Genomic DNA, 23,941 nt, shown 5'->3' on the forward strand with positions numbered 1-23,941 from the left:
TAAATTGAACGTAATTGCCCAGCCAAATTTGATGCATTATTACAGTAATTAATCGCCACATCGTGTAATGAATTGGATAATAAAATGAATCGCTTGACAACCCTAACTTATTAATTACTATAGCTAATGTTTACTTAATTAAAATCCATCTAGATTCATTACTAATTCAAATTAATACTGGAATGAAAGATAACAGTATACTGTGATTTTTTTTATAAACAAAGCATTTATTTAAAATACGAAGAGGATGGAGTACATTTTAAACCGTTTAAGACCAGCACATCAGTGCATTCGTTTGAGCCAGAGCCAAACTGAGCTCCGATTGGCTGATTCTGCTTGGAGAGAGAACAGAACTCAGTCTTGGTGTTTTGTGCGCTTGGTCTCCGGTGCATCGTTAAGCTGGGAGAAGTGTTCCGACAAGGCTGCCAGGGCGCGGTACCGATGGGAGATGCTGTTCTTCACTTCTTTAGGGAGCTCAGCATAACTGCCCACAGAAACACAAAACAGAGGAAAGAGAAAAACAAAAGAAGGTTTTAGTGGTTCTAATAACTTAATCTGAAAATTTAACAGCATTCGATTTGAGCTATTGTTGCCATAAATTTAGCCTTATGTTTCCTTATCACTGATTTAAGTTAATGTTTCATTCTTTAAAGATGAATACAGCAATTTTTGCATTCTTGCACTGCAATCACATGAACTGTAGGAAAAACTATTATTAATATTTATACATATTGTTAATCAAAACACATTGGATTGAACAATACTGTCATCTAGTGGTGAACATGAAAAACACCATTTAAAACTCAAATTATCCTCACGTTTTTTCATAACCATCAGGCTGGAAACAAGGATCCCATCCAAAATCCCTTGGACCCCTGGGCTCAACAATACGGCCCTGAAAAATATTATTAGAAATATCTGAGGGATGAATTATTGGGTTAACACAGCATAACGCATTCATACACACTACCTTTAAAAGTTCGGGGTCAGTATTTTTTTTGTCACTTGCTTTGTAAACACACAGACACACACACAAATCATGGGCATGATTCGAAAGGGCATATATATATATATATATATATATATATATATATATATATATTATATATATATATATATATTAATATATATTATATATATATATATTATATATATATATATTAATATATATTATATATATATATATATTAATATATATTATATATATATATATTAATATATATTAATATATATTATATATATATTATATATATATATATATATATATATATATATATATATATATATATATATATATATATATATATATATTCGAATATATATTTCACATAAGAATTGAAAAATGAGATTTTTGTGCATTTTTCATTACAATAAATGTAAATAAATTTTATAACTTTTTTCAGTTTCACTTTTTGGAACTTCCAAGTGTTCCAAACTTCCAAACTGCCAAGTGTCATCTTTTAAAGGCTCCAAAATGCTTCAAATCATTCAAGATTGATGACAGTTTAAGTTGGAAATTTCATTTTCAGGTCCATGCTGAAGTGAATAAATGGATTATAACTACTGCATAAATATAATTTAATAATATAATATATAAAATATATATATATAAAATATAATAAATATAATATAATAAAAAAATAAAATAAAATATGAAATAAAAAACATTATTGAATGAAAATATAGTACAATCATACGGAAGAGGATTAGGGCCAAGCAATAATAAAAAAATTAAACCATCTCGAGATTAAATATGTTAAATTTTGAGAAAAAGATCAAAATAAAATGTTGAGAATAAAGTCATTAAACTACGAGAAAAAAGTTGATAAAATGTTGAGAATAAACTCGTTAAATTACGACATTTTATCTCGACTTTTTTCTCGAAATTTAACGAGTTTATTCTCAACATTTTATTTCGACTTTTTTCTCGAAATTTAACAACATTAATCTCAAAATGGTTTTATTTTTTTATTATTGCTTGGCCCTGATCCTCTTCCGTACAATCATTTCATTGAAATACAAATAAATAAATTCTGTCGTTTTTGACAGATACACAAACAGTACCAGAGGGTTAAAACATTTTGCCGACCCCCAACTTTCGGATGGTAGTGTACATTATAAAACTGTGGTGCTTATGGTGCTCATCTGTCAATGGATTTGGTTTATTTACTGATAATGATATTGGAGACAGAAAATGATGTGGAAAAGAGAGGGGAAAACAAGAGCCTTAAAGGGTTAGTTCACCCAAAAATGAAAATAATGTCTTTTTTTACTCACCCTCAATCAGCGGTTCGGAGCGGCAAAGTCACGTGATTTCAGCAGTTTGGCGGTTTGACACGCAATCCGAATCACAAAAGATTCATAACATTCCAAATCTTTCTGAAGCGGTGTTTCGAAATCGGCCATCACTATACAAGTCGTTTTTTTGTTTTGGCGCACCAAAAATATTCTCGTCACTTTATAATATTAATATTGAACCACTGTACTCACATGAACTGATTTAAATATGTTTTTAGTACATTAATGGATCTTGAGAGAGGAAATGGCATTGCTGGCTATGAAGGCCTTACTGAGCAATCGGATTTCAACAAAAATATCTTAATTTGTGTTCCGAAGATTAACGAAGGTCTTACGGGTGAGTAATAAATGACATTATTTTTATTTTAAGGTGAACTAACCCTTTAAACTTGCACCAAACCTCAATGTAAAACCAGTGTATCACAGAGAATAAACATGCTCACCTCGGTTATTCCTCTGAACAGCTGAACTGGCTCCTCTTTTCCAGCACAGAAAGCAAATGTACACAGAGCCCAGGCTGATTTATCTTCAAAACCTGCCAGCAGTTTATACAATCCTGCAAACATATAAAAGAAAACAGCTTAATAAATTACAATAATTCAATAGATGTAGCCCAAATGTTTTGTCAAATTATCTTACCTTCAGGCTTCAGTTTATCCAAGAACCACTTTCTGTCAAGACAAGAAAAATATTTAATGTACTGTGCAACAGACCTACATCATATATACAATTTTATATTTACAGCATATAAAGGAACTAGAGACAGACTCACATATAAGGTCCAGGTAGTCCTCCGAGTGCCCTGAAGCACAGACAGGTGTCCTCCACTAGCACTGGCCCATCCACCTTCACAGAAAACACAAAGATCATGTGTGAGCCGAGGCATCGACCCAGTGAAAGCCATTGACAAAAGTGTGCAATTTACAAACCTGTCTTGCTGCTTCTTGACACTTCTGGATAGAAATCTCATCTGGTTCTCCCTGATATTCAGGCACTGTAAGCCACAATCGCATTATAAATACAGCAACAGCATGCTTGATAAGTCAATAAAGTATTAGAATAATAACAAATACTTACAGTCAATCTTCTTAGAGATCAGTTTGTAGGGAAATTTGTCACCAAGGATCTGAACCACCTGTTTGAACAGGGAACTATTACAGTAGATTCAATAGGTAAAATCATTTTAATTACAAAAACATGATATTATACCGTGTTTTATGCAGTTTTTCAGTTTTAATACTAACCCCTACTGAGTAACATTGTAATTTAGGCTGAATTTCGACCCATTCTGGTATATTTCTACAAAATGATGACATTTATTTTACTGTTTATTTCTAGAAATTTTCAAGATGATTTTTAATCTGCATTTTTGCTAATCCCCCTGAAAATGATAATAAAATAAAGCATTTATTAATGCTTTAATGACTTGCTGTAATGTTGACCATGATTTGAACCAATAAACAAGAAATAAAAACTTATTTTTAAACATTCCAGGCCGTTTTTGTAGCCTATTTGTGGGAATAGCTCGAATGTGTGAAGTTGGTTAACTTGAATCTAAGAAAAAAATCATATAAACAATAAAATACACTAACTAACAATGCGTTTATTTAGCAGGATTTGACATCATATCTTGCAGTGCTTCACTGCATGTGAGGACAGACATTCGTGCACTGCAAGACACTTATTCACATTCTGTTTTACATTGTACTTATATTGGATAGCTTGTGGCTGGCTCATTATTTTAAAACAAGCCATACTCTCACCTCTTCCAATTTTTTCGCGTTCCCGGTAACGAATACCATTGCTCTGCCGGTAGGTACTGCCATGCTTCAGCCTTTTTCCGCCATACAGCAACTCACTGTCGGAACACTGGACCTCTGTCAACTTCTACCAATCAGTGAACGCCTACGCCACACTCTAGACACGCCCCATAGCACACTGACCAATCGCTGCTTGCTCTACATCGTCCTTCTGTAAAATCTCTCCGGGTGGAAAGTGGAAAACATGTGGGAGATAGTCATCACATGTCAACGACTGCAGAAATAGAAATACTTTCATCAGTATTATTTATCCATTAAATGTCTTAGTAAAGTTTATCAGCCTGCAAAAAGTTATAATTCATCAGTTAAATCTGAAAAAGCTTAATTGAGCGGGGGTTTGAGGAACCGATCCGTAAGCATGAGCCTATTGCCTCGCACCGCTGAGGAGTTCAGTTCACGGGACTACTGGGAGCGCTTTTTCCGCAAGAGAGGAGAAAAGGCTTTCGAGTGGTACGGAGACTACAACTCGCTCTGCGGTGTGCTGCATAAATACATCAAACCTCGTGATAAGGTAACTCTGATTTCAATAACTCTTATGCTCTCATGTCAAGTTGACAAAGACAAGCTCAAACTTATTTGATGTCATATGAAATATACAATATAATACCGTTCAAATAGTAATTTGGGGTCAGTAAGATATGTAACCTTTTAAAAGAAATGAATACTTTTGCTCAGTAAGGATGCATTAATGTGATCAAAAGTCACAGTAATATTACAAAAGATTTAGTATCTATTTAACGTTATATCTATTCAAATAAATGCTGTTCTTTTGAACTTTCTGTTCATCAAAGAATAAAAAAAATGTATCACTGTTTCCACAAACATATTAAGCAGCATGACTGTTTTTAACATAAATTATAATAAGAAATGAAATCAGCACATTAGAATGATTATAAACTATAACAGGCTTAAAAAATAATAAAAAATAGAAACAGAAAACATTTGGTAAGCAGGCTTCAAGCTTACAAATTATGTAAAAGTGCTATAAAAGTATTATAAAAGATGATGAACAGACCAAAGTATAAAGGGTTAGTTCATTAAAAAAAATGAAATTTCTGTCATTAATTACTCACTCTCATGTTGTTCCAAACCCCCAAACCTTCGTTCATCTTCAGGGCAAAGTGGCAAAGTGTGGTTTTGGACAATATCTGCATAAATCCTTATCATTTTTTTTTAGTGCAAATACATTAAAGTAACTTGACATTATCATTGAAGACCAGCAATATTCATTTTCATTTTCATTTTGATTACGTAATAATGGCAATATATGTCAAAGTCAGATATGCCCCTTTGCCAGCTGTGATGCCTGGTTACTGGTTTAAATTTGGCCCAGGTTTGTAAAAGATTTTTGGGTCAGCACACCTTAAAGGGATAGTTCACCAAAAAAATGAAAATTCTGTCATCATTTACTCACCCTCAGGTTGTTCCAAACCCTAAAAAGTGTCTGTAAAAGTTTGTAACCAGGCTACTTTGGGGCACCATTGACTTCCATAGTAGGGAAAAAAAATACTATGGAAGTCAATGTTGCCCCAAAACTGTTCAGTTTCTCACATTCTTTAAAATATCTTCCTTTGAGTTCAACAGAACAAAAAAATGTATACAGGTTTGGAAAAACCTGCCTGCATGCCATTAATAATGAGAAACACAAACAGTAGATGATATAACTGTAATACAGAGGGTGAATAAATGATGACAGAATTTTCATTTTTGGGTGAACTATCCCTTTAATAGCTTCAACAATTGCTTGTCAATTAGGTTTAGAATACAATGAACCAATCAGAACCCAGTTTAGGTCAGATAGCTGCTAATGGTGGATATTTTGATGAATCAAAAATTTATGTTTTTTCTATGTATAAACTGTTTATGGAATAAAATATGTTTTCATAGTTTGTGTTGTCCCTTATCAGTGCAAAATTATCACAAATTAAAAAGGATTCATGCCAATATTGTCCAAAACCCCACTTTTCTAGGGCATTTCCAAACTTTTGGGGAGCAGTGTATATTTTTGATTAAAACCCAGAGGTTTCTGATCTCCCTAAAGACAGCAATGTCATAACCAATTTCATGGCCCAGAAAGGTACTAAAGACATTGTTAAAACTGTTGATGTGGCTGCAGTGGTTCAACCTTAATGTTATGAAGTGACGAGAATACTTTTTGTGTGCAAAAAGAAAACAAAAATAACTACTTTATTCAATAATTTCTTCTCTTCTGTCATTCTCCTACCCTGTTCACGTAGTAAACACATTGCAGCACTTCCATGTTCTACTTCAGAATGCCGGCTCGTTATTGGCCGACGCTGTTCACATGAGCACCACAACACATGCGTGTGATGCTGACGCAGGAGCCGGCCAATAATGAGCCGCTGTACTGACGTTGAACTCGGATGCGCCGCACTGCGTTTACTACATGAACAGGGTAGGAGAATGACATTGAAGAGAAGAAATTATTAATTTGTGTTCCAAAGATAAACAAAGGTCATATGGGTTTGGAATGACATGAGGGTGAGTAATTAATGACAGAAATTATAATTTTTTTGTGAACTAACCCTTTAAAGGTGCTAAAGAGGATCTTTTCGTCGACTGAGAAACCAAAGACTGTTACTGAGTTTTTGAAATGAGCGCATGCGTAAGAACAACCCCCCTCCTTCACAGCTCATTTCGAGGGAACGGCGCCTGTGGAGTGTGGAAAGTTACTGGAGCGCGCAGCCGCGCTCGTCTCTCACAAGGAACGTCATGGCAGTGATTGACAAGCCAGAGGGCCAATTGTTTACACGATGATCGTGTAAACGATTGGCTGATGTTTTTAAGGCCCTACCTCGTGCACAGATGATGTATATTAATATTATTCCTTTCAGTGCACCTAATAAATAGTCTTTTATCAGTTAGTAAAGACAGTTTCAAGTAATATTGCAAAAATGTATAAAACAAAACATCCTCTTTAGCACCTTTAAGTCAGTTAAAACTGGAATAACTGATTCATTGTAAAGGTCTGGCTCTAAAGAATGATTCTCTACTTCTTTCACACTTTCAAACATGCTAAGAAAAGCTAGAGTGTCACAGATATCAATATGTTTGGTAAATAATGACTGAACTATTTACCTAAATAAAAAGCAGTGCAGTTTTTATGATCCCACTTTATGAAATAATACACAGTAAAATCTCCAGAGTTAAATCAACTCTGTTAAGAGTACATATGGCCCCTCTCTAAATAGTGTTAAAATAACACCAAAGCAGAGTTAAAATTAATGAGATAATTAAGCAATGAATTAAGTGATTATTGTGCATTAGTGATGAACACCTGCTGTTAACAAGCAGAATCACTGAAGAAAAGAGAAACACAAGAACTACAACTGACTTCAGTCACAGCCTTATTAAAGGGATAGTTCACCCAAAAATGAAAATTTGATGTTTATCTGCTTACCCCCAGTGCATCCAAGATGTAGGTGACTTTTTTTCTTCAGTCGAACGCAAATTATGATTTTTAACTGCAACCGCTGCCCTCTGTCAGTCAAATAATAGCAGTAGATGGGAACTTCAACTATAACAGTAAATAAAACTTGCTTAGACAAATCAAAATTAAAACCTGCGGCTCGTGACGACACATTAATGTCCTAAGACACGAAAGGATCGGTTTGTGCGAGAAACCGAACAGTATTTATATAATTTTTACCTCTAATACACCACTATATCCAACTTCGTTCAGCTTCCTGTTAGTGAGGTCAAAAAACGCGTTGTGATGACGGAAGTGATGTCTCGCCCATATACTTCAGTGAGCACGAGACATCACTTCCGTTGTCAGAGCACGATCCGACCTCACTAGCCGGAAGCTGAACGAAGTTGGACATAGTGGTGTATTAGAGGTACAAAAATGATATAAATACTGTTCGGTTTCTCGCACAAACTGATCGTTTCGTGTCTTAGGACATCAGTGTGCCGTCACGAGCCGCAGGTTTAATTTGGATTTGTCTATGGAAGTTTTTTCGACTCTTATTGTTCAAGTTCCCAATCACTGCTATTATTTGACTGACAGACGGCAACGGTTGCAGTTGAAAATCATAATTTGCGTTCGACTGAAGAAAAAAAGTCATCTACATCTTGGATGCCCTGGGGGTAAGCAGATAAACATCAAATTTTCATTTTTGGGTGAACTATCCCTTTAATTGCTTAATTATCTCATTAACTTTAACTCTGCTTTAGTGTTACACTATTTAGAGAGGGACCATATGTACTCTGAGCAGAGTTGATTTAACCCCTGGGATTTTACTGTGTAATAATAATCAACAACAACTTATAGGTTGTACAAGTGATATGTAAACTTCTAAGTAGAATTGTAACTGTTGTTCTGCAGGTGTTGGTGGTGGGCTGTGGGAACTCTGAGCTGAGTGAACAGCTCTATGATGTTGGCTACCATCAGCTAACCAACATTGACATCAGCGAGACGGTGGTGTCTCACATGAACCAGCGGAACGCAGAGCGCCGTCCTGACCTGACCTTCCAGCAGGTGGATGCCACCCAGACAGGCTTTGAGAGCGGGAGCTTTCAGGCGGCCCTGGATAAGGGCACGCTTGATGCCATGGCTTCAGAAGAGGACGGTGCTCTTGCAGGCAGGATGCTTGCAGAAGTTGGCAGAGTTTTGAGTGTTGGGGGCCGGTATGTCTGCGTGACATTAGCCCAGGAGCATGTCATAAAGCTGGCCGTGGAACATTTCGCCCAGGGCTGGGCTGTACGAATTCACTGTCTAAGTGGACAGCAGAACGAAGTGTCTGATTCCTCCTTCGCCCTTCCTGTTTTCGTTCTGGTCTGCACCAAATTCCGCCAAGCGCCTCCGTTTGCAGTGCTTGAGCTCTGTCAGGGGGAGGATGGCGCTCCGGTTAGACTCGTATCAGTACCGGAGCTGTTGTCTGCTGTGAAGGAGAGGCAGGCCTACAATCTAATGCTGCATAAGCTCAGAGGTGGAACAGATGCTAGTAGCACACCGTCCCTCACACTGTGCCATGCAGCCACCGGCCGGCCGCGATACACTCTGACAGTACAGGACAGTCTGCCTTCTGCCAAGCTGCCACGGAGTAACTACTTTGCCATCTTTATTGGTGAGCATTTGATTCTTTTTTTTTTGCCTTTTTATTGTGATGATGATCACTGTCATATGTCAAGTGTAACTACTTGTTTTACAGCGTGCAACAGTTGAGTTCTGGAAGTAAAAATCCCATATTAATATTATTTGAATAGTTTTTTTAATTAGAATTGGTTTGATGAAAACTTAAACTGTTAAAGACAGACCTACTGTGAGCTACAATTGTGTTTAACAGCAGAGTTTATAGTGGAAAAACTACATTGCCCATGGTTCTGCAAGGAAATCTCCATGAATCAGAGAATCAAAACAAGCAAATCACACCAAAAATCTCTTGTGCCCGCTCACTCTTATTAAAAACTGTGAAGGACATAGTCAGTTTCCCTATCAAATTTCTTAAAGGGGACCTATTATGCCCTTTTTTTCAAGATGTAATTTAAGTCTCAGGGGACCCCAGAATGTGTCAGCTCAAAATACCCCACAGATCATTATTATATCATGTAGTAAATGCCCATTTTTGAGTGCAAGCAAAAAATGCTGTTTTCGTGCATGTATCTTTAAATGCAAATGAGCTGCTGCTCCCCTCCCCGCTTTCCAGGAAAGCACTTCCTTCAACAGCTCCTGCATGCATCGGATACTCTGCTAAATTCTAACAAGACAAGATCTGGATGGTTTTGATTGTCATCTATATCACAATCACACTTACAGACATTGCAGACTTCTTCATCATGGAAGTGATGAAATGCGTTTTAAAGCTATATCAGTTTAAACTTGTAATTTATCGTTATCTGAGGCACACGCACAGAAAGCTGGCTGTCAGACGGCACGTCCCGTGAGTATTAAACTAACTTCTCTTTCACATTTTAAGCCTCATTTCCACCAAAGTTACGTGGAACAATTTGTCCCAGGAACTTTTTTACCCCCAGACCTATTGCTGTCTGCATTTCTATCGTGGTCTAAAGTACCGTGAAGATTAGTCCAGTGACACTTTCCATTTCCCACTGGATTTCGTCCTCCTTAATAAAGCCTGAACCTCGTCGTTGGTCCATAAGTCATATTTTTTAAACTCCATTGTTGATTCGAACAGCAAAAAACTCTTATTGCACTCATCTTATTGCATTTTAAATATGGTGGATGAAATAAAATGCTGCTTGAGTCAGCCAATCAGCATGTTCAGTACCCAAGTCCCACCCCCGAAAGTTCCTGAACTTTGAAAAAGTACTACCTCGTGAGCAGGGACTTTCTGAGAGGGTAATTTTTATTTAGACCCTGGTTCCTAGGTTGAAACACACTGAGTACCACCCCAAAATCGGGAAGGTTCCTGCGGTGGAAACGGGGCTACGTTGTGTTTAAACTGTCAAATGCACACAATGTTATGTCAAAAACAAAAAAGGTTTTGTCTGTGAACATAAACAGCAGGGACAGAAATCGCATGTGTATATTAGATATGTTGCACATTCCCTTCAAAAACGAAATGAATCCACTGCGTCTTCAGCGGCTTAGATGCCAGGAGTAAATGAAGACTGTAATGTTCACATCCAACAACAAAACACCTCAAGACATACCAGACATTCTTGTCGCTACAGCTGCTTTGGCATCGAGACAATGGTGGACAGTGTACAACTCGCTCAGGGTGGAAACTATGCTAATACGGCAGAGTTCGTCAGCAGTCATGGGCGGGGCCTGTATACAAAAAAAAAATAAAAATAGCTTGTTCTATAAGACTTTTGAGTTTTTTTGAATTTTGCATAATATGTCCCCTTTGTATGCATAATATGCATATTTTGCAATAAATGTAAATATATTGTTTAATTGTCTGTTTAATCAACATCTTTAAATGTAATTTTTAATTTGATTGACATTTGCAGTGCTTTATGAGATTGTCCTGAGATTTTACTTCTTGTGCTTCTTTCTCTCATTAAATTTGTTGAGTACACAATCTTGTGTACTTTTGTCCAATTTTCAAATACTTTTTTGCATCAAATCAAAGAATCAAAGTTTGTATTGTTGCGATTCACTTTGTAGCTGGTTGGTTCATGGCTTTTAATTCTTAAATGAAAACTTTTTTTAAAATCCCCATGGGAAAAATACTTTCCCTACCATGGCCGTTCAATAACATATTGGAGTGTATAAATTAATATTTTTTAATTACATTTTTTATTTTTAGTTCCTCAGGGCCGTGAGTCTGATTGGTTGTATGGCTCAGCTGAAGGTCGGACTCAGCTAGCATCCAGTGCAAAATTCAGACGCCTGGTCATTGTGGCAATGCATCGAGATCAGGAGTATGAGGACATGCAAGCGGTCCAATCAGAGCTATCTCCAATGGTGATGGAACTCGCTCCTCCTGGAATGCCAGCCAATCAGCAGGTGCACGAGAATAACATGCAACCGTATTGCTTTTTATCTTGTCTTCATTCCTCACTCATGCACTTTCTCTTTCACACTTCCTCTGGTAAAGGTGCCGTTCCTGTCTGTGGGAGGAGATCTGGGGTGGAGGGAGGTCATTGGACGAGGGCTCAGTGCTTTGACTGGAGAGTACTCTGTGGAGGATGTGAGAGGAGAGGATGGCCACCTCTATCGCAGGCTGATCTTTATGAATAATTCCCAGCTGGTACAGTCAGAGAGCAGACTCCGGTCTGCCACCACAGGTGCAGTTACAGAATACCTGGATGCTGAATACAGCTGTGTTTGAATTCTGCAATGTTTACAGAAAAACTAAAGACTTATATCAGTGTTTTGTCTCTCTTGCCAGCTTCTTCAACTCATAAAAAGAAGAGCAAGAAAAAAGCCAAACCGTCTGTTTCTGAAGCCCCTGCTTCAATGGAAGCTAAAGATCGCAGCGTGGACAGGGGTTTTCTCTGCTGTACACATCATGAAGTCATGGTTGCGGGTTTAGCAATGCTTGGATCAGATGCAATCAGTAATAAAGGTAAGTGTGCTAACATTAAAAAGCTTAGTAAAAGTATGAAGCATTTACATGTGGAAGGGTTTGTATTGTTTGTTTTTTGATGTTAAAGGGGAACTATTAATTTTTGCAAAATTCACTTTTATATGGTGTTTGAACGTCATCATAGGGAGGAGCCCCGCCCACAAACACTGACAATCTGCCCAATTAGCATAGACACAGCCCTGAGTGAGAAGCACAGAGTCCGCCATTTCTGTATCGTCACTGTAGCAGATACATGTCTGCACCAAAGAGGCATTACAAGTGTTGTCTTTTGGGATGTACCAATGAACATTAGAGTCTCCCACCATCTGAGTCACCGAGGACATTGTGGTTAAATTACTTTCTTTGAGACATTTCCTTCAAAAATTAAAAGTCTTGTATGTTTTGGACTGCTTCACAAACAAGGGTCTGTTTAACCCTGGATTTTCACAAAGGTTGATTCTGAGAGAGAATCGCGATACATCGGAAAATATCAGAATCGCTCCAGATTCTTTGTATCACGAATCAAGATTCAATATATTGTCCCAGCTCTATTGCAAACGAGTTTTCTAGTTAAAAACTGCACATGAATGCCCTTTCTGACATTTTTGGTGCGTGAGATTGTCCTGTTTTGTTGTTGCCGGTATGCTGAAAAATGAGTTCTTGAAACCCTCTTCTGGAAAGGGGGCCAGGAGCAACAGCTCATTTGCATTTAAAGGGACACACACAAAAATGGTGCGTTTTTGCTCACACCCAAAAAGTGGCATTTTACCATGCTATAATACATGATCTGTCGGTATTTTGAGCTAAAACATCAAATACACATTCTGAGGACATCAGAGACTTATTACATCTCGTAAAAAGGGGGATAATAGGTACCTTTAAAAACTTTGTTATATCCTGGCTAATTATACAGACAACAATATAAGTCCTGAAGTAGACTCTACCATTCAAAAGTTTGTGGTCAATAAGAATTTTCAATGTTTTTTAAAGAAGTCTAACCAAGGCTGCATGTATTTGATCAAAAATACTGTAAAAACAGTCATATTGGGAAATATTATTACAATTGAAAATAACTGTTTTCTATTTGAATATATTTTAAAATGTAATTTATTCCCGTGATCAAAGCTGACTTTTCAGCATCATTACTCCAGTCCTCAGTGTCACATGATCCTTTAGAAATCATTCCGATATGCTGATTTGCTTCTCAAGAAACTGCACTTATTATAATCAATGTTAAAAACAGTTGTGCTGCTTATTATTATAATATTAATTAATTAAGTTAAAATTATTAATTTCTTTAAGAGTTTTAACTTTTTTATTGAGCACAGTAGAAAGTTTGGAAGAATTGTTATGCAGCTTTTGTCAATGAATGATGGTTCATAGTGACCAGGGGTTATAAAAACAACAAAACACCAAAAATAAATAAATTAATCATTATTTAAAAAAAAAAAGTACTCCACAAGACAAGTGTGTTATATTCTAAGTTTAGAGGAAAAGACTGAAAATGTCACTGTTCGCCGATAAGGTGAAAGGACCCCAGCACTGCACATTTTGTATGTTGCCCTTATCCTACTTGATGAGTTGAATCAGGTGTGTTAGATGAGAGAGTCATCCAAAATGTGCAGTGCTGGGGGTCCTCCAGGACCGGTTTGGGAACCACAAGTCGAGCCTATACTAAGGATTCAGAGAATGGCACAGCATGTTTGGTTACTACAGTACTTTTGTGAGAACCAATGCTGTTTTCCCATAAATTGAATGTCAGATAGATGTGAGTTTTGGTAAGTGATAACTAGTAGATTTTGGTCTGTTCCTCACACAAAGCTCTCGTATGAATTCAGAACACTGAAATAAAGCTCATGAATCACATGAACCGCTATTATGGTGCTGAATGTCAGTCCCTCTCAACGATATGCATAATTCACAAAAAAGTCTGTTCTTATTAATCTGTCATGTTCTCCAACAGATCACCCAGTGTCCGTGTTGCTGGTGGGATTAGGTGGCGGGGGTCTGCCCCAGTTTCTTCATGACTTTGTGCCTTGTGCACGGGTGGAAGTGGTTGAACTGGACCCAGCAGTGCTGGAAGTGGCTCAGACCTGGTTTGGATTTCAGACCGACAAGAGGCTGAATGTTATACTGGGAGATGGACTGGAGCACATCAAAACACTGGAGAGTCAGGGTGAGAGAACATCTAGACTCCTAATTCTGAACCTTTTTCACTCAAAGGCCCCCTGTTGTCCACAACAATATTCAAAGGCCTCATGACGACTTTTCCAGTTTTTCGTGACTGAATAAGGATTAAAAACAAGAATATTTTGTACTCAGAATTTCTACCTGATAAAATATTTTGGTAACTTTACAATAAAATTTCATTTGTTAATATTCATTAACTGTCAATGAATAATACTTCTACAGCATTTATTAATATTAGTTAATCTCAGCATTTACTAATACAATTTTAAGTTGTAAGTGTTAACATTAGTTGCATTGTTAACTAAAATGATCATGAACAGTGTTCATGCATTAAATAATGTTAACATAAAACCTTATTGTAAAGTGTTAGTGATATTTTAGAGATTGGCATAACTATAAAATGTATATTTATTGTAAAATAGTTCATGGTGTTTTAAGATTTTATTCATTTATTTTTTTCCAGGGCTTTTTATATATTCAGGTTTTGAGACAGTGGAAATCTTGAATTCTGACATCCAGTTTTGGATTTTAATATTTTAGTGAATAAAAATGTCTAATCTAATGTATAAAATGTTTAATTTAATGAATTCTAAATGAACTCCTGTATATGCTTCTTTATGTGTCAGTCTATTGGTCATCTATTCTATGGAGAAGAGCTGGAGGTGGATTCGTGTGTTTTATCTGCGTTTCAGCAGACAAATCTGTTCTCTTTTAAAATATATTAAAATTGTCTGCATTTTTTATAGGGGGACATTCTTTTGATGTCATCATGTTTGACGTTGACAGCAAAGACACCACCCTGGGCATGAGCTGCCCTCCACCTGCCTTTGTAGAAACATCACTTCTGAAGAAAGTTTACAGCTTATTAACCCCTCGAGGTAAGCACTTCAAGGGATACTTCACCCCAAAATGAAAATTATCCCATGATTTACTCACTCTCAAGCCATCCTAGGTGCATATGACTATCTTCTTTCAGACAAACACAATCAGAGTTATATTAAAAAATATCCTGGCTCTTCCAAACTTAGTAATGGGAGTGAATGGTGTTCACGATTTTGAAGCCCCAAAAAGTGCGTCCATCTAATATCCATATACGGTAACACTTTATTTTAGAGTCTTTTAACTTGTTGCTTATTAGCATGCTTATTACTAGAATATTGGCTGTTTGTTAGTACTTATTAATCACATATTAATGCCTTATTCTGCATGACCTTATTCTGCATTCTTAATCCTACCCAATACCTAAACTTAACAACTACCTTACTAACTATTAATAAGCAGTAAATTAGGAGTTTATTGAGGGAAAAGTCATAGTTAATAGTTTATATGTGTTCCCTATACTAAAGTGTTACCAAATATCCATATTAAAAACTTTCTAAACTATAATAACTAGCTTCTGGCAGTGAGTTATGGCAGAAGAGTGACCTCTGATCCGACGTATGACTTATTGACGAATGCCGAAGTGCAGAGGATAGAGCAAAAAAAAAAAAAAAAAAAAGAGAGATATTTTTTTTTAAATAGAAATGTTAGAGGTTTTTAATGCAAGAGTAGATGATAGTGAGAGGCATCTACTCTCACCTACTCCTACTGTATGTCATACGTCGAGCCAGAGGTCACTCTTTGGCCATAACTCGATGTGTATGGCCATTTGCTGGGAGCTACTTATTATAGTTTATAAACTTTTAAATATGGATATTTTTCTTACAAAATAATGAGAGCCATTCACTACCATTCTAAACTATATTTTTTAATATACCTGAAAGAAGATAGTCATATACACCTAGGATGGCTTGAGGGTGAGTAAATCATGGGATAATTTTTCATTTTTGGGTGAACTATCCCTTTAAAACAAGTTTTGAAAAGTTGAGATAGTTTGTAAAATATACATTTGTGTCATTTTTCATGATCAATCTTACTTTTCCCCTCCCACAGGAGTGTTTATGTTGAACCTAGTGTGTCGTGACTCGGCTCTCAGGAAGTCCGTTCTTGAGCGTGTCCAAGCCGTGTTCCCGTGTGTGTTCTCTCGTGGAATCGAGGGTGAAGTCAACGAGGTGCTACTGTGTTGCAGAAGTGAAGGAGAGGGACACAAACCTCGTGCCGTTCCACAAACATTACAGCAGACGGCAAAAGACCTACAGAAGACACTACGTGCAAACACCCAGACTGCACCATGTGTGCCTCAAATAGACATTACTGCAATGCTGAATGACCTGAAAGTCATCTAAAGATTGAGGAAAGGTGTGGAGAGAAATTAAAAATAATAAAATAAATGGTTGGTTTCATCATTTTCAAGGTTAAGAAATTATTCTGGTCCCATTCTCATGTTGGCTTATAGTCTGGTCCGTATTGCAGATTATTGAAAAACAACAACAACACAAAATGTTTACTAAGGATGAGATCATCATAAAGTCACCATGGATTTTTTTGCAGTATTTATTATAAATGATTTCTCTCTGCACATAATTTTTTTTTAAATTCATGTGTCCTCATAATCTTTAATCAAAATAACTTATTGGCTTGAGGGCGGGACAACCTGCCACTCACATGACATAACAGCCATACCAAACCACAATCATCCAACAAGCCCATCAATTCCCCACGGACAAAATCAAGTCCCGCCCTGCATTTTTTTTTTATTTTATTTTATTTTTTTCTTCCAGCACTTTGAAAGCAAATACACCAAAATACTACAGTAGGCAACATTTGAGGTGGATCAAAAAAGTTGTCCTAAGAAGAAGTTTGATGAAAGGTTTTGATCCACTTCAAATGTTGACTACTATATTTCAAATGTTTAAAAGTGTAATGTGTATATCAAAACTATATCAACTATTATCATTGATGATCTATATCTAAACAGAAAGACAAACATCAAACACACACACACACAAAATGCTTTTGGGTCAAAGTCTGTTTGCTGTCTTCACTTTCAGCGAAGAATTGTAATGGTCCTGAAAGAGAAATAATAAAAATAATCATAAATAATCCATTGACATTAAATATCTGGGGTTTTTTTTATTATTTCTCATGAGATTGCCTTATAATAACATATCAATTATGTCCATATAATGTAATGTAATTCATAAAAATATGAATGAATACTGCTGTAAAGAGAAATTAAACTAGTGTTTATACAGAAGCAAACTATCTGGCAACCCTATAATGGCTGTGCAGTGTTATTTTTACAGGATGAGTCTACTGTACTGAAATGAGAGTGGATGCACCCTACAGTGGCATTCACTCACTGACCTATCAAGGGGTGGAATGCTTTACGTGATGTAAAGCTCTATACACAGCTCTAATCAGCTGTATTTATACCACTTATGTTTGTTGTGAAATTCTGGTGCTCCATATCTTCATTTCTGCTGATCCATTCTCCATCTTAACTGACAATTTCTAAAAAAAAATTGTTTTTATATTTATATAATGTTATAATAATTGTATGTTTCCCTCCGCAATTCAAATAGAGTAGTCACGTGTTAATTTTTGTTTTTATTTATTTAAGTTTTGACTTTATCTGAATAGACTCTTAAGATTAAGCGGTCTCAACTGAGTTTTGCTTTTGTAAATATTATGAACTTACAGATGATTGTGAGAGGAAAGGGGCAGGGTCGCAAGCACGCGCTGCGCGCCACTGCTGTTACTTTACGTCACTCTGCTTTCCCCCCCTTATCGCTGAATTCAGATATGTCTATTTTTGTTCCTCATACATTTGTGTGCATTGAATGACAAGCCAAAAAGCATACTTTTGAGTAGCACCAAATCTGTATTTTTATATTCCTAGAGGAGTGGCGTCTGCGCGAGCACGCGCAAGCGCACTCAACGAAAAACGGTCAGTTGGCTGTCAGGTTTCGACCACAAGTTGAGTTCAGGACAAATAAGTGATTGAAACAGGCGAGTTACTTTGAAGATAGTTTGTTCGGTTTCTTTAAATATCGCCTTATAGTTTCTTTCGGTTCGTCGTGTATACAGAAAGGGGTCTGTGCTTTTAAGTTCAGTCACTGTTCATTTCTCACTATAGAGTCCCGGACACGAGCGCCGTTTCTCTGAATCGTTCCGTCTGTCAGGACGCTCGGAAAAACGAATTTCAGGTAATTAAACTGCCTTTGATTTACTTTAACTAATTAGTATTCTCACTACATAAGCTTTGTAAAGAAGAAAAAAACTTTATATAATTTTAAGTATCGCAGTATTATTATTATAGTGGTTTTGTATGTCACCAATATTTGATTGTCTGGAAAACTGCGCTTATTTTTTTATTATATATATATATATATATATATATATATATATATATATATATAATTTTTATTTATTTTTTTTTTCCCCTATAACAAAGGTTTGCTGAGCCCAGTGATTCGCGCGCCGCATCCTCGCGGCTCCGTAACCATGGGCAACCGGGGGATGGAGGAGCTCATCCCGCTGGTGAACCGCCTGCAGGACGCCTTCAGTGCCATCGGACAGAGCTGCGACCTGGACCTGCCGCAGATCGCGGTGGTCGGGGGTCAGAGCGCAGGCAAAAGCTCTGTCCTGGAAAATTTCGTGGGCAGGTATGACACCATCGTAACTGGATACTACAGTCTAGATAATGCTAATATTATTGATCAAACCATGTGGGGTTTCAATAACAGACCGATATTAATATCTGGGTAGTGGGTAGGATGACCGAAGGATAATATAGAAATGTCAAAATCCTAACAATAGAAATGGACAAAAATATTAAATGACCATGTGGACATGCATATCTTAAAATTGACTGATTAATCGGCTAGTGATGTTGAATTGAGTCACTGAAGTGTATAGCTGAAGCAGGTGCAGATGGTCATGCGCTCATCTGTAGTCGGGAGCAGTCACTACCTCTTCCTCCATCTGTCTAATGGCCTGCCAAGCCAAAGTCCGTGAGCCATGCAGAATCTGAACACTGAATTAATTTTCTCTGGACTATACAGATCATGAGCACAAGCTGGCGATCTGATATTAGAGAATTTAAGACCGTATTTAAATGAGATAGAAACACTTATTTTTTTGAGATTCATTTGTGTAGTGTAGTAAGTATATATATATATATATATAGTACAGTCCAAAAGTTTGGAACCACTAAGATTTTTAATGTTTTTAAAAGAAGTTTCGTCTGCTCACCAAGGCTACATTTATTTAATTAAAAATACAGTAAAAACTGTAATATTGTGAAATATTATTACAATTTAAAATAACTGTTTTCTATTTGAATATATTTCACAAAGTAATTTATTCCTGTGATGCAAAGCTGAATTTTCAGCATCATTACTCCAGTCTTCAGTGTCACATGATCCTTCAGAAATCATTAAAATATGCTGATCTGCTGCTCAAGAAACATTTAATGTGTACAATTGTACAAAATATTTGTGTACAATATTTTTTTTCAGGATTATTTGATGAATAGAAAGTTCAAAAGAACAGTGTTTATCTGAAATCTAATCTTTTGTAACATTATAAATGTCTTTACTGCCACTTTTGATTGATTTAATGCATCCTTGCTGAATAAAAGTATTAATTTCTTAAATTTCGTTTCAAAAAAATAAAAATTCTTACTGACCCCAAACTTTTGAACGGTAGTGTATAATGCTACAGAAGCTTTTGTATTTCAGATAAATGCTGTTCTTTTGAACTTTCTTTTCATCAAGGAATCCTGAAAAAAAAAAAAAGTACACAACTGTTTTCAACATTGAAAATAATCATAAATGTTTATTGAGCAGCAGATCAGCATATTAGAATGATTTCTGAAGGATCATGTGACACTGAAGACTGGAGTAACGATGCTGAAAATTCAGCTTTGCATCACAATAAATTACTTTGTCAAATATATTTAAATAGTACACAGCTATTTTAAATTGTAATAATATTTCACAATATTACTGTTTTTTACTGTATTTTTAATTAAATAAATGTAGCCTTGGTGAGCAGACGAAGCTTCTTTTAAATCTTAGTGGTTCCAAACTTTTGGACTGAACTGTATATATATATATATATATATATATATATATATATATATATATATATATATATATATATATATATATATATATATATATATACACTGATTAGGCATAACATTATGAGCATCAACAGGTGAAGTTAATAACACTGATTATCTCTTTGTCACGGCACCTGTTAGTGGGTGGGATATATTAGGCAGCAAGTGAACATTTTGTCCTCAAAGTTGATGTGTTAGAAGCAGGAAAAATGGGCAAGCGTAAGGATTCGAGCGAGTTTGACAAGGACCAAATTGCGATGGCTAGACGACTGTGTCAGAGCATCTCCAAAACTGCTGCTCTTGTGGGGTGTTCCCGGTCTGCAGTGGTCAGTCTATCAAAAGTGGTCCAAGGAAGGAACAGTGGTGCACTGGCGACAGGGTCATGGACGGCGGTGGCTCATTGATGCACGTGGGGAGCGAAGGCTGGCCTGTGTGGTCCGATCCAACAGACGAGATACTGTAGCTCAAATGTCTCAAGAAGTTAATGCTGGTTCTGATAGAAAGGTGTCAGAATACACAGTGCATCACAGTTTGTTGTGTATGGAGCTGCATAGACCAGTCAGGGTGCCCATGCTGACCCCTGTCCACCACCGAAAGCGTCAACAGTGGACACGTGAGCATCAGAACTGGACCACGGAGCAATGGAAGAAGGTGTCCTGGTCTGATGAATCATGTTTTCTTTTACATCATGTGGATGGCCGGGTGCGTGTGCGTCACTTACCTGGGGAACACATGGCACCAGGATGCACTAGGGGAAGAAGGCAAGCTGGCAGAGGCAGTGTGATGCTTTAGTAAATGTTCTGCTGGGAATCCTTGGGACCTGCCATCCATGTGGATGTTATTTTGACATGTACCACCAACCTAAGCATTGTTGCAGACCATGTACACCCTTTCATGGAAACGGTATTCCCTAGTGCCTCTTTCAGCAGGATAATGCACCCTTCCACAAAGCAAAAATGGTTCAGGAATGGTTTGAGGAGCACAACAATGAGTTTTAGGTGTTGACTTGGCCTCCAAATTCCCCAGATCTCAATCCAATCGAGCATCTGTGAGATGTGCTGAACAAACAAGTCAGATCCATGGAGGCTCCACCTCACAACTTACAGGATTTAAAGGATCTGCTGCTAACAACTTGGTGCCAGATACCACAGCACACCTTAGAGGGGTCCATGCCTCGACGGGTCAGGGCTGTTTTGGCAGAAAAGGGGGACCAACACGATATTAGGAAGGTGGTCATAATGTTATGCCTGATCGGTGTATATAGACTATTGTTCAGAAGGTTATGCTTCTTTTCATTTGTTCCTTCCATTCATCATAGAATCCTTACAAAATGTATTACAATTTCCACAAAAATATATAAAAAAATAACTGTTTTCAACATTGATAATAATAAGAAATGTTTCTTAAGCATCAAATCAACATAGTGTAATATAATTTCTAAAGGATCATGTGACACTGACGACTGGAGTAATGATGCTGAAAATTCAGCTTTGCCATTATAGGAATAAATTAAATTATAAATTAGAAAACAGTTATTTTAATTGTATAATAATATTTCATAATGTTACTGTTTTTACTGTAGTTTTGATCAAATAAATGCACTTTGTGAGCATAAAAACTTTCTACAAAAACAAAAGAATCTTTCAGACCCCAAACTATTATATAACCCTTTTTAGAGTCCCTGTAAGGCATACAGTTTCAAGTCTTTAATCATCTTTTTTTTTCCTTGCGCAAGAGAACCTCACAGGATCTTCTCTTTGCACACTGGTTTCCGCATGGAAAGACTGGGCCTGTCCAACAGGAAGCTGTGATTGTTAGTGAAAGCTATTATTTGCTCAGTGCATATCAGTTTGGTGAGCTGAAGTGAAGTGAATATAGCCTGCTTAAGATAAGTGTGTCTGACTGAAAACCTCTTGCTTATCTGAGAGGGAGGCACTCAATCATTCTGACCATCATCCTAAAATCTTGGTCAGTGTGTGAGGCATCATGCTCTCAGACAGTTAGTGGAGACCTTCGCTGCATCCAAAATCAAATACTTCCCTACAGTATGCGAAAAACTTTAATCAAAATGTCATAACTTAATCTTCCTGTGTCAGAACGACAGACTTCTCTCTGGTAATGTATGTTGAACTTCTCCAATCATTTAGTATGCTTAAACCCCACCCTTCCATAATCAACTGCAAGCTCATATTCATTTTTAATGCAATGCCCACATCTAAAATTAAATTTCCATGGGATTCAAACCCATGACCTTGGCATTTCTAGCACCATGCTCTACTGTTTGAGTTTGAGGAATGCTACAAAATCATTTATGCATGTTTAAATTTATGCATTTGGCAGATGTGACTTATATAGCATTTAAAGTGTGCTATTATGCCATTTTAAAGGTTCCTAATTTTGTTTTGAAGGTCTCCTACAACAGGTTTACATGATGCACCCAAGGTCAAAAACACTTCACCTAATTTCTCAAAGAGTCTGACAACAGTTTCTTCTAAGATTCAGTCTCTCTAAACCCCTCCTTTCCCCAAGCCTACTCTGCTCTGATTGGTCATACTGCCCTGTCTGTTGTGATTGGTCTACCGCTTACCACCATATCTGAAGTTTTCTTCAGAGCTTGATACACAGTGAAGTGATATGAAAAGTAACAATGGCATCATTTATTTTTTTAGTATCAATTTTCTGTGTGAGTCAAAGTGCATCAAAGTTGATTTGGAGCGCCCCAAACAGTGTCTTCTCGACATGTCGACAACAGGAACTAAACTCTTCCAGGCCTCAGCTACAACTACAATGTAGCTGTACAGGGTCAAAGTAGACATTGTGTGCAGGCGGCCAATGAAGACCATAGGCTTGTATTGTGCAATATTGCTACATTGTTAAGCAGGCACTTAAAAGGAAGCAAGATGGAATTGCTGACGATTAGTTTCTTCACTTCAGAATTGATCCTTTCTTTTAGGAGACATTGTGTTTCTCTGTGCTTCAGAACAATTGACCATATAATAAGTTATGTAGATTCTGCCTCTGTTTTTTAATGTAAATTGATCAACTGCAATACTGTACAATGAGTTGCAGATGGTTTTCATGTATGCACTAGAATGAACTTATGTGGTGCTGGTGCGGTCATATGATGGCCTACTTAGAGCTCATGCACAGGAAATAATGAGTACATGTATCCATAGCAATGAGTTATATATGAATGGAGATCACTGCACCCTCAGCCATCTGTGATCTCAGTATCTCTGCCAGTCAGTGGAACACCAGCGATGCCTAGAGAAATGGGTTAGTCAACTGAGATCTCACTGATAGAGGGAGCGTAGTGCTTGGGTTGAGGATGTAGTTGATTTTTGCATGACCACCAGTAGATAACATGCCAAAATGCAAAATGGGGAAAAAAATGTTTGCTGACCTATTTTTTATTTATTTTTTCACACTGGTTTACATTACATTTGCATTCACATGTTGACAACAGGAACTAAACTCTTCCAGACCTCAGCTACAACTACAGTGTGTAGTTGATTTTTGCATGACCACCAGTAGATAACATGCCAAAATGCAAAATGGGGAAAACATTTTTTGCTGACCTATTTTTTATTTACTGGTTTTTCACACTGGTTTACATTACATTT

At 36.8% G+C, this 23,941-nt stretch overlaps 3 protein-coding genes across 9 annotated transcripts in view; 2 read left to right on the forward strand and 1 right to left on the reverse strand.

The window, feature by feature from the left end:
• Positions 1-251: 251 nt before the first annotated feature.
• Positions 252-4,163, reverse strand: itpa (inosine triphosphatase (nucleoside triphosphate pyrophosphatase)). 2 transcript variants are annotated; one of them, XM_067383459.1, is made up of 8 exons: positions 4,062-4,163; positions 3,376-3,433; positions 3,228-3,292; positions 3,071-3,144; positions 2,938-2,969; positions 2,742-2,854; positions 819-895; positions 252-484 (listed from the first exon to the last, which is right to left on the reverse strand). In XM_067383459.1, exons 1-8 carry the CDS (start codon positions 4,122-4,124, stop codon positions 355-357), a joined length of 612 nt encoding a protein of 203 aa, XP_067239560.1. In that variant the 5' UTR covers positions 4,125-4,163; the 3' UTR covers positions 252-354. The 2 variants fall into 2 exon arrangements, with proteins under 2 accessions (XP_067239560.1, XP_067239561.1); XM_067383460.1 differs by having other exon boundaries at positions 3,376-3,424; positions 4,062-4,143.
• Positions 4,164-4,277: 114 nt separating this feature from the next.
• On the forward strand, positions 4,278-17,330 carry mettl13 (methyltransferase 13, eEF1A lysine and N-terminal methyltransferase). The gene is made up of 8 exons (XM_067383461.1): positions 4,278-4,629; positions 8,467-9,208; positions 11,357-11,556; positions 11,648-11,837; positions 11,942-12,118; positions 14,082-14,294; positions 15,055-15,186; positions 16,241-17,330. Exons 1-8 carry the CDS (start codon positions 4,477-4,479, stop codon positions 16,531-16,533), a joined length of 2,100 nt encoding a protein of 699 aa, XP_067239562.1. The 5' UTR covers positions 4,278-4,476; the 3' UTR covers positions 16,534-17,330.
• Positions 17,331-18,062: 732 nt separating this feature from the next.
• Positions 18,063-23,941, forward strand: part of dnm3a (dynamin 3a) — a 63,180-nt gene continuing 57,301 nt past the window's right edge. For 5 of the 6 annotated variants that reach the window (XM_067384806.1, XM_067384809.1, XM_067384804.1 and 2 more), the window contains exons 1-3: positions 18,063-18,199; positions 18,327-18,396; positions 18,645-18,855. In XM_067384806.1, the coding sequence (XP_067240907.1) occupies positions 18,695-18,855 (161 nt within the window). In that variant the 5' untranslated portion in view covers positions 18,063-18,199; positions 18,327-18,396; positions 18,645-18,694. Of the gene's footprint in view, positions 18,200-18,274; positions 18,397-18,644; positions 18,856-23,941 lie in introns of those variants that run through there. The other variant, XM_067384805.1, reaches the window with a different exon arrangement.

The sequence above is a fragment of the Chanodichthys erythropterus genome, chromosome 4, assembly GCF_024489055.1.
Source record: "Chanodichthys erythropterus isolate Z2021 chromosome 4, ASM2448905v1, whole genome shotgun sequence".
Taxonomy (NCBI): Eukaryota; Metazoa; Chordata; class Actinopteri; order Cypriniformes; family Xenocyprididae; genus Chanodichthys; species Chanodichthys erythropterus.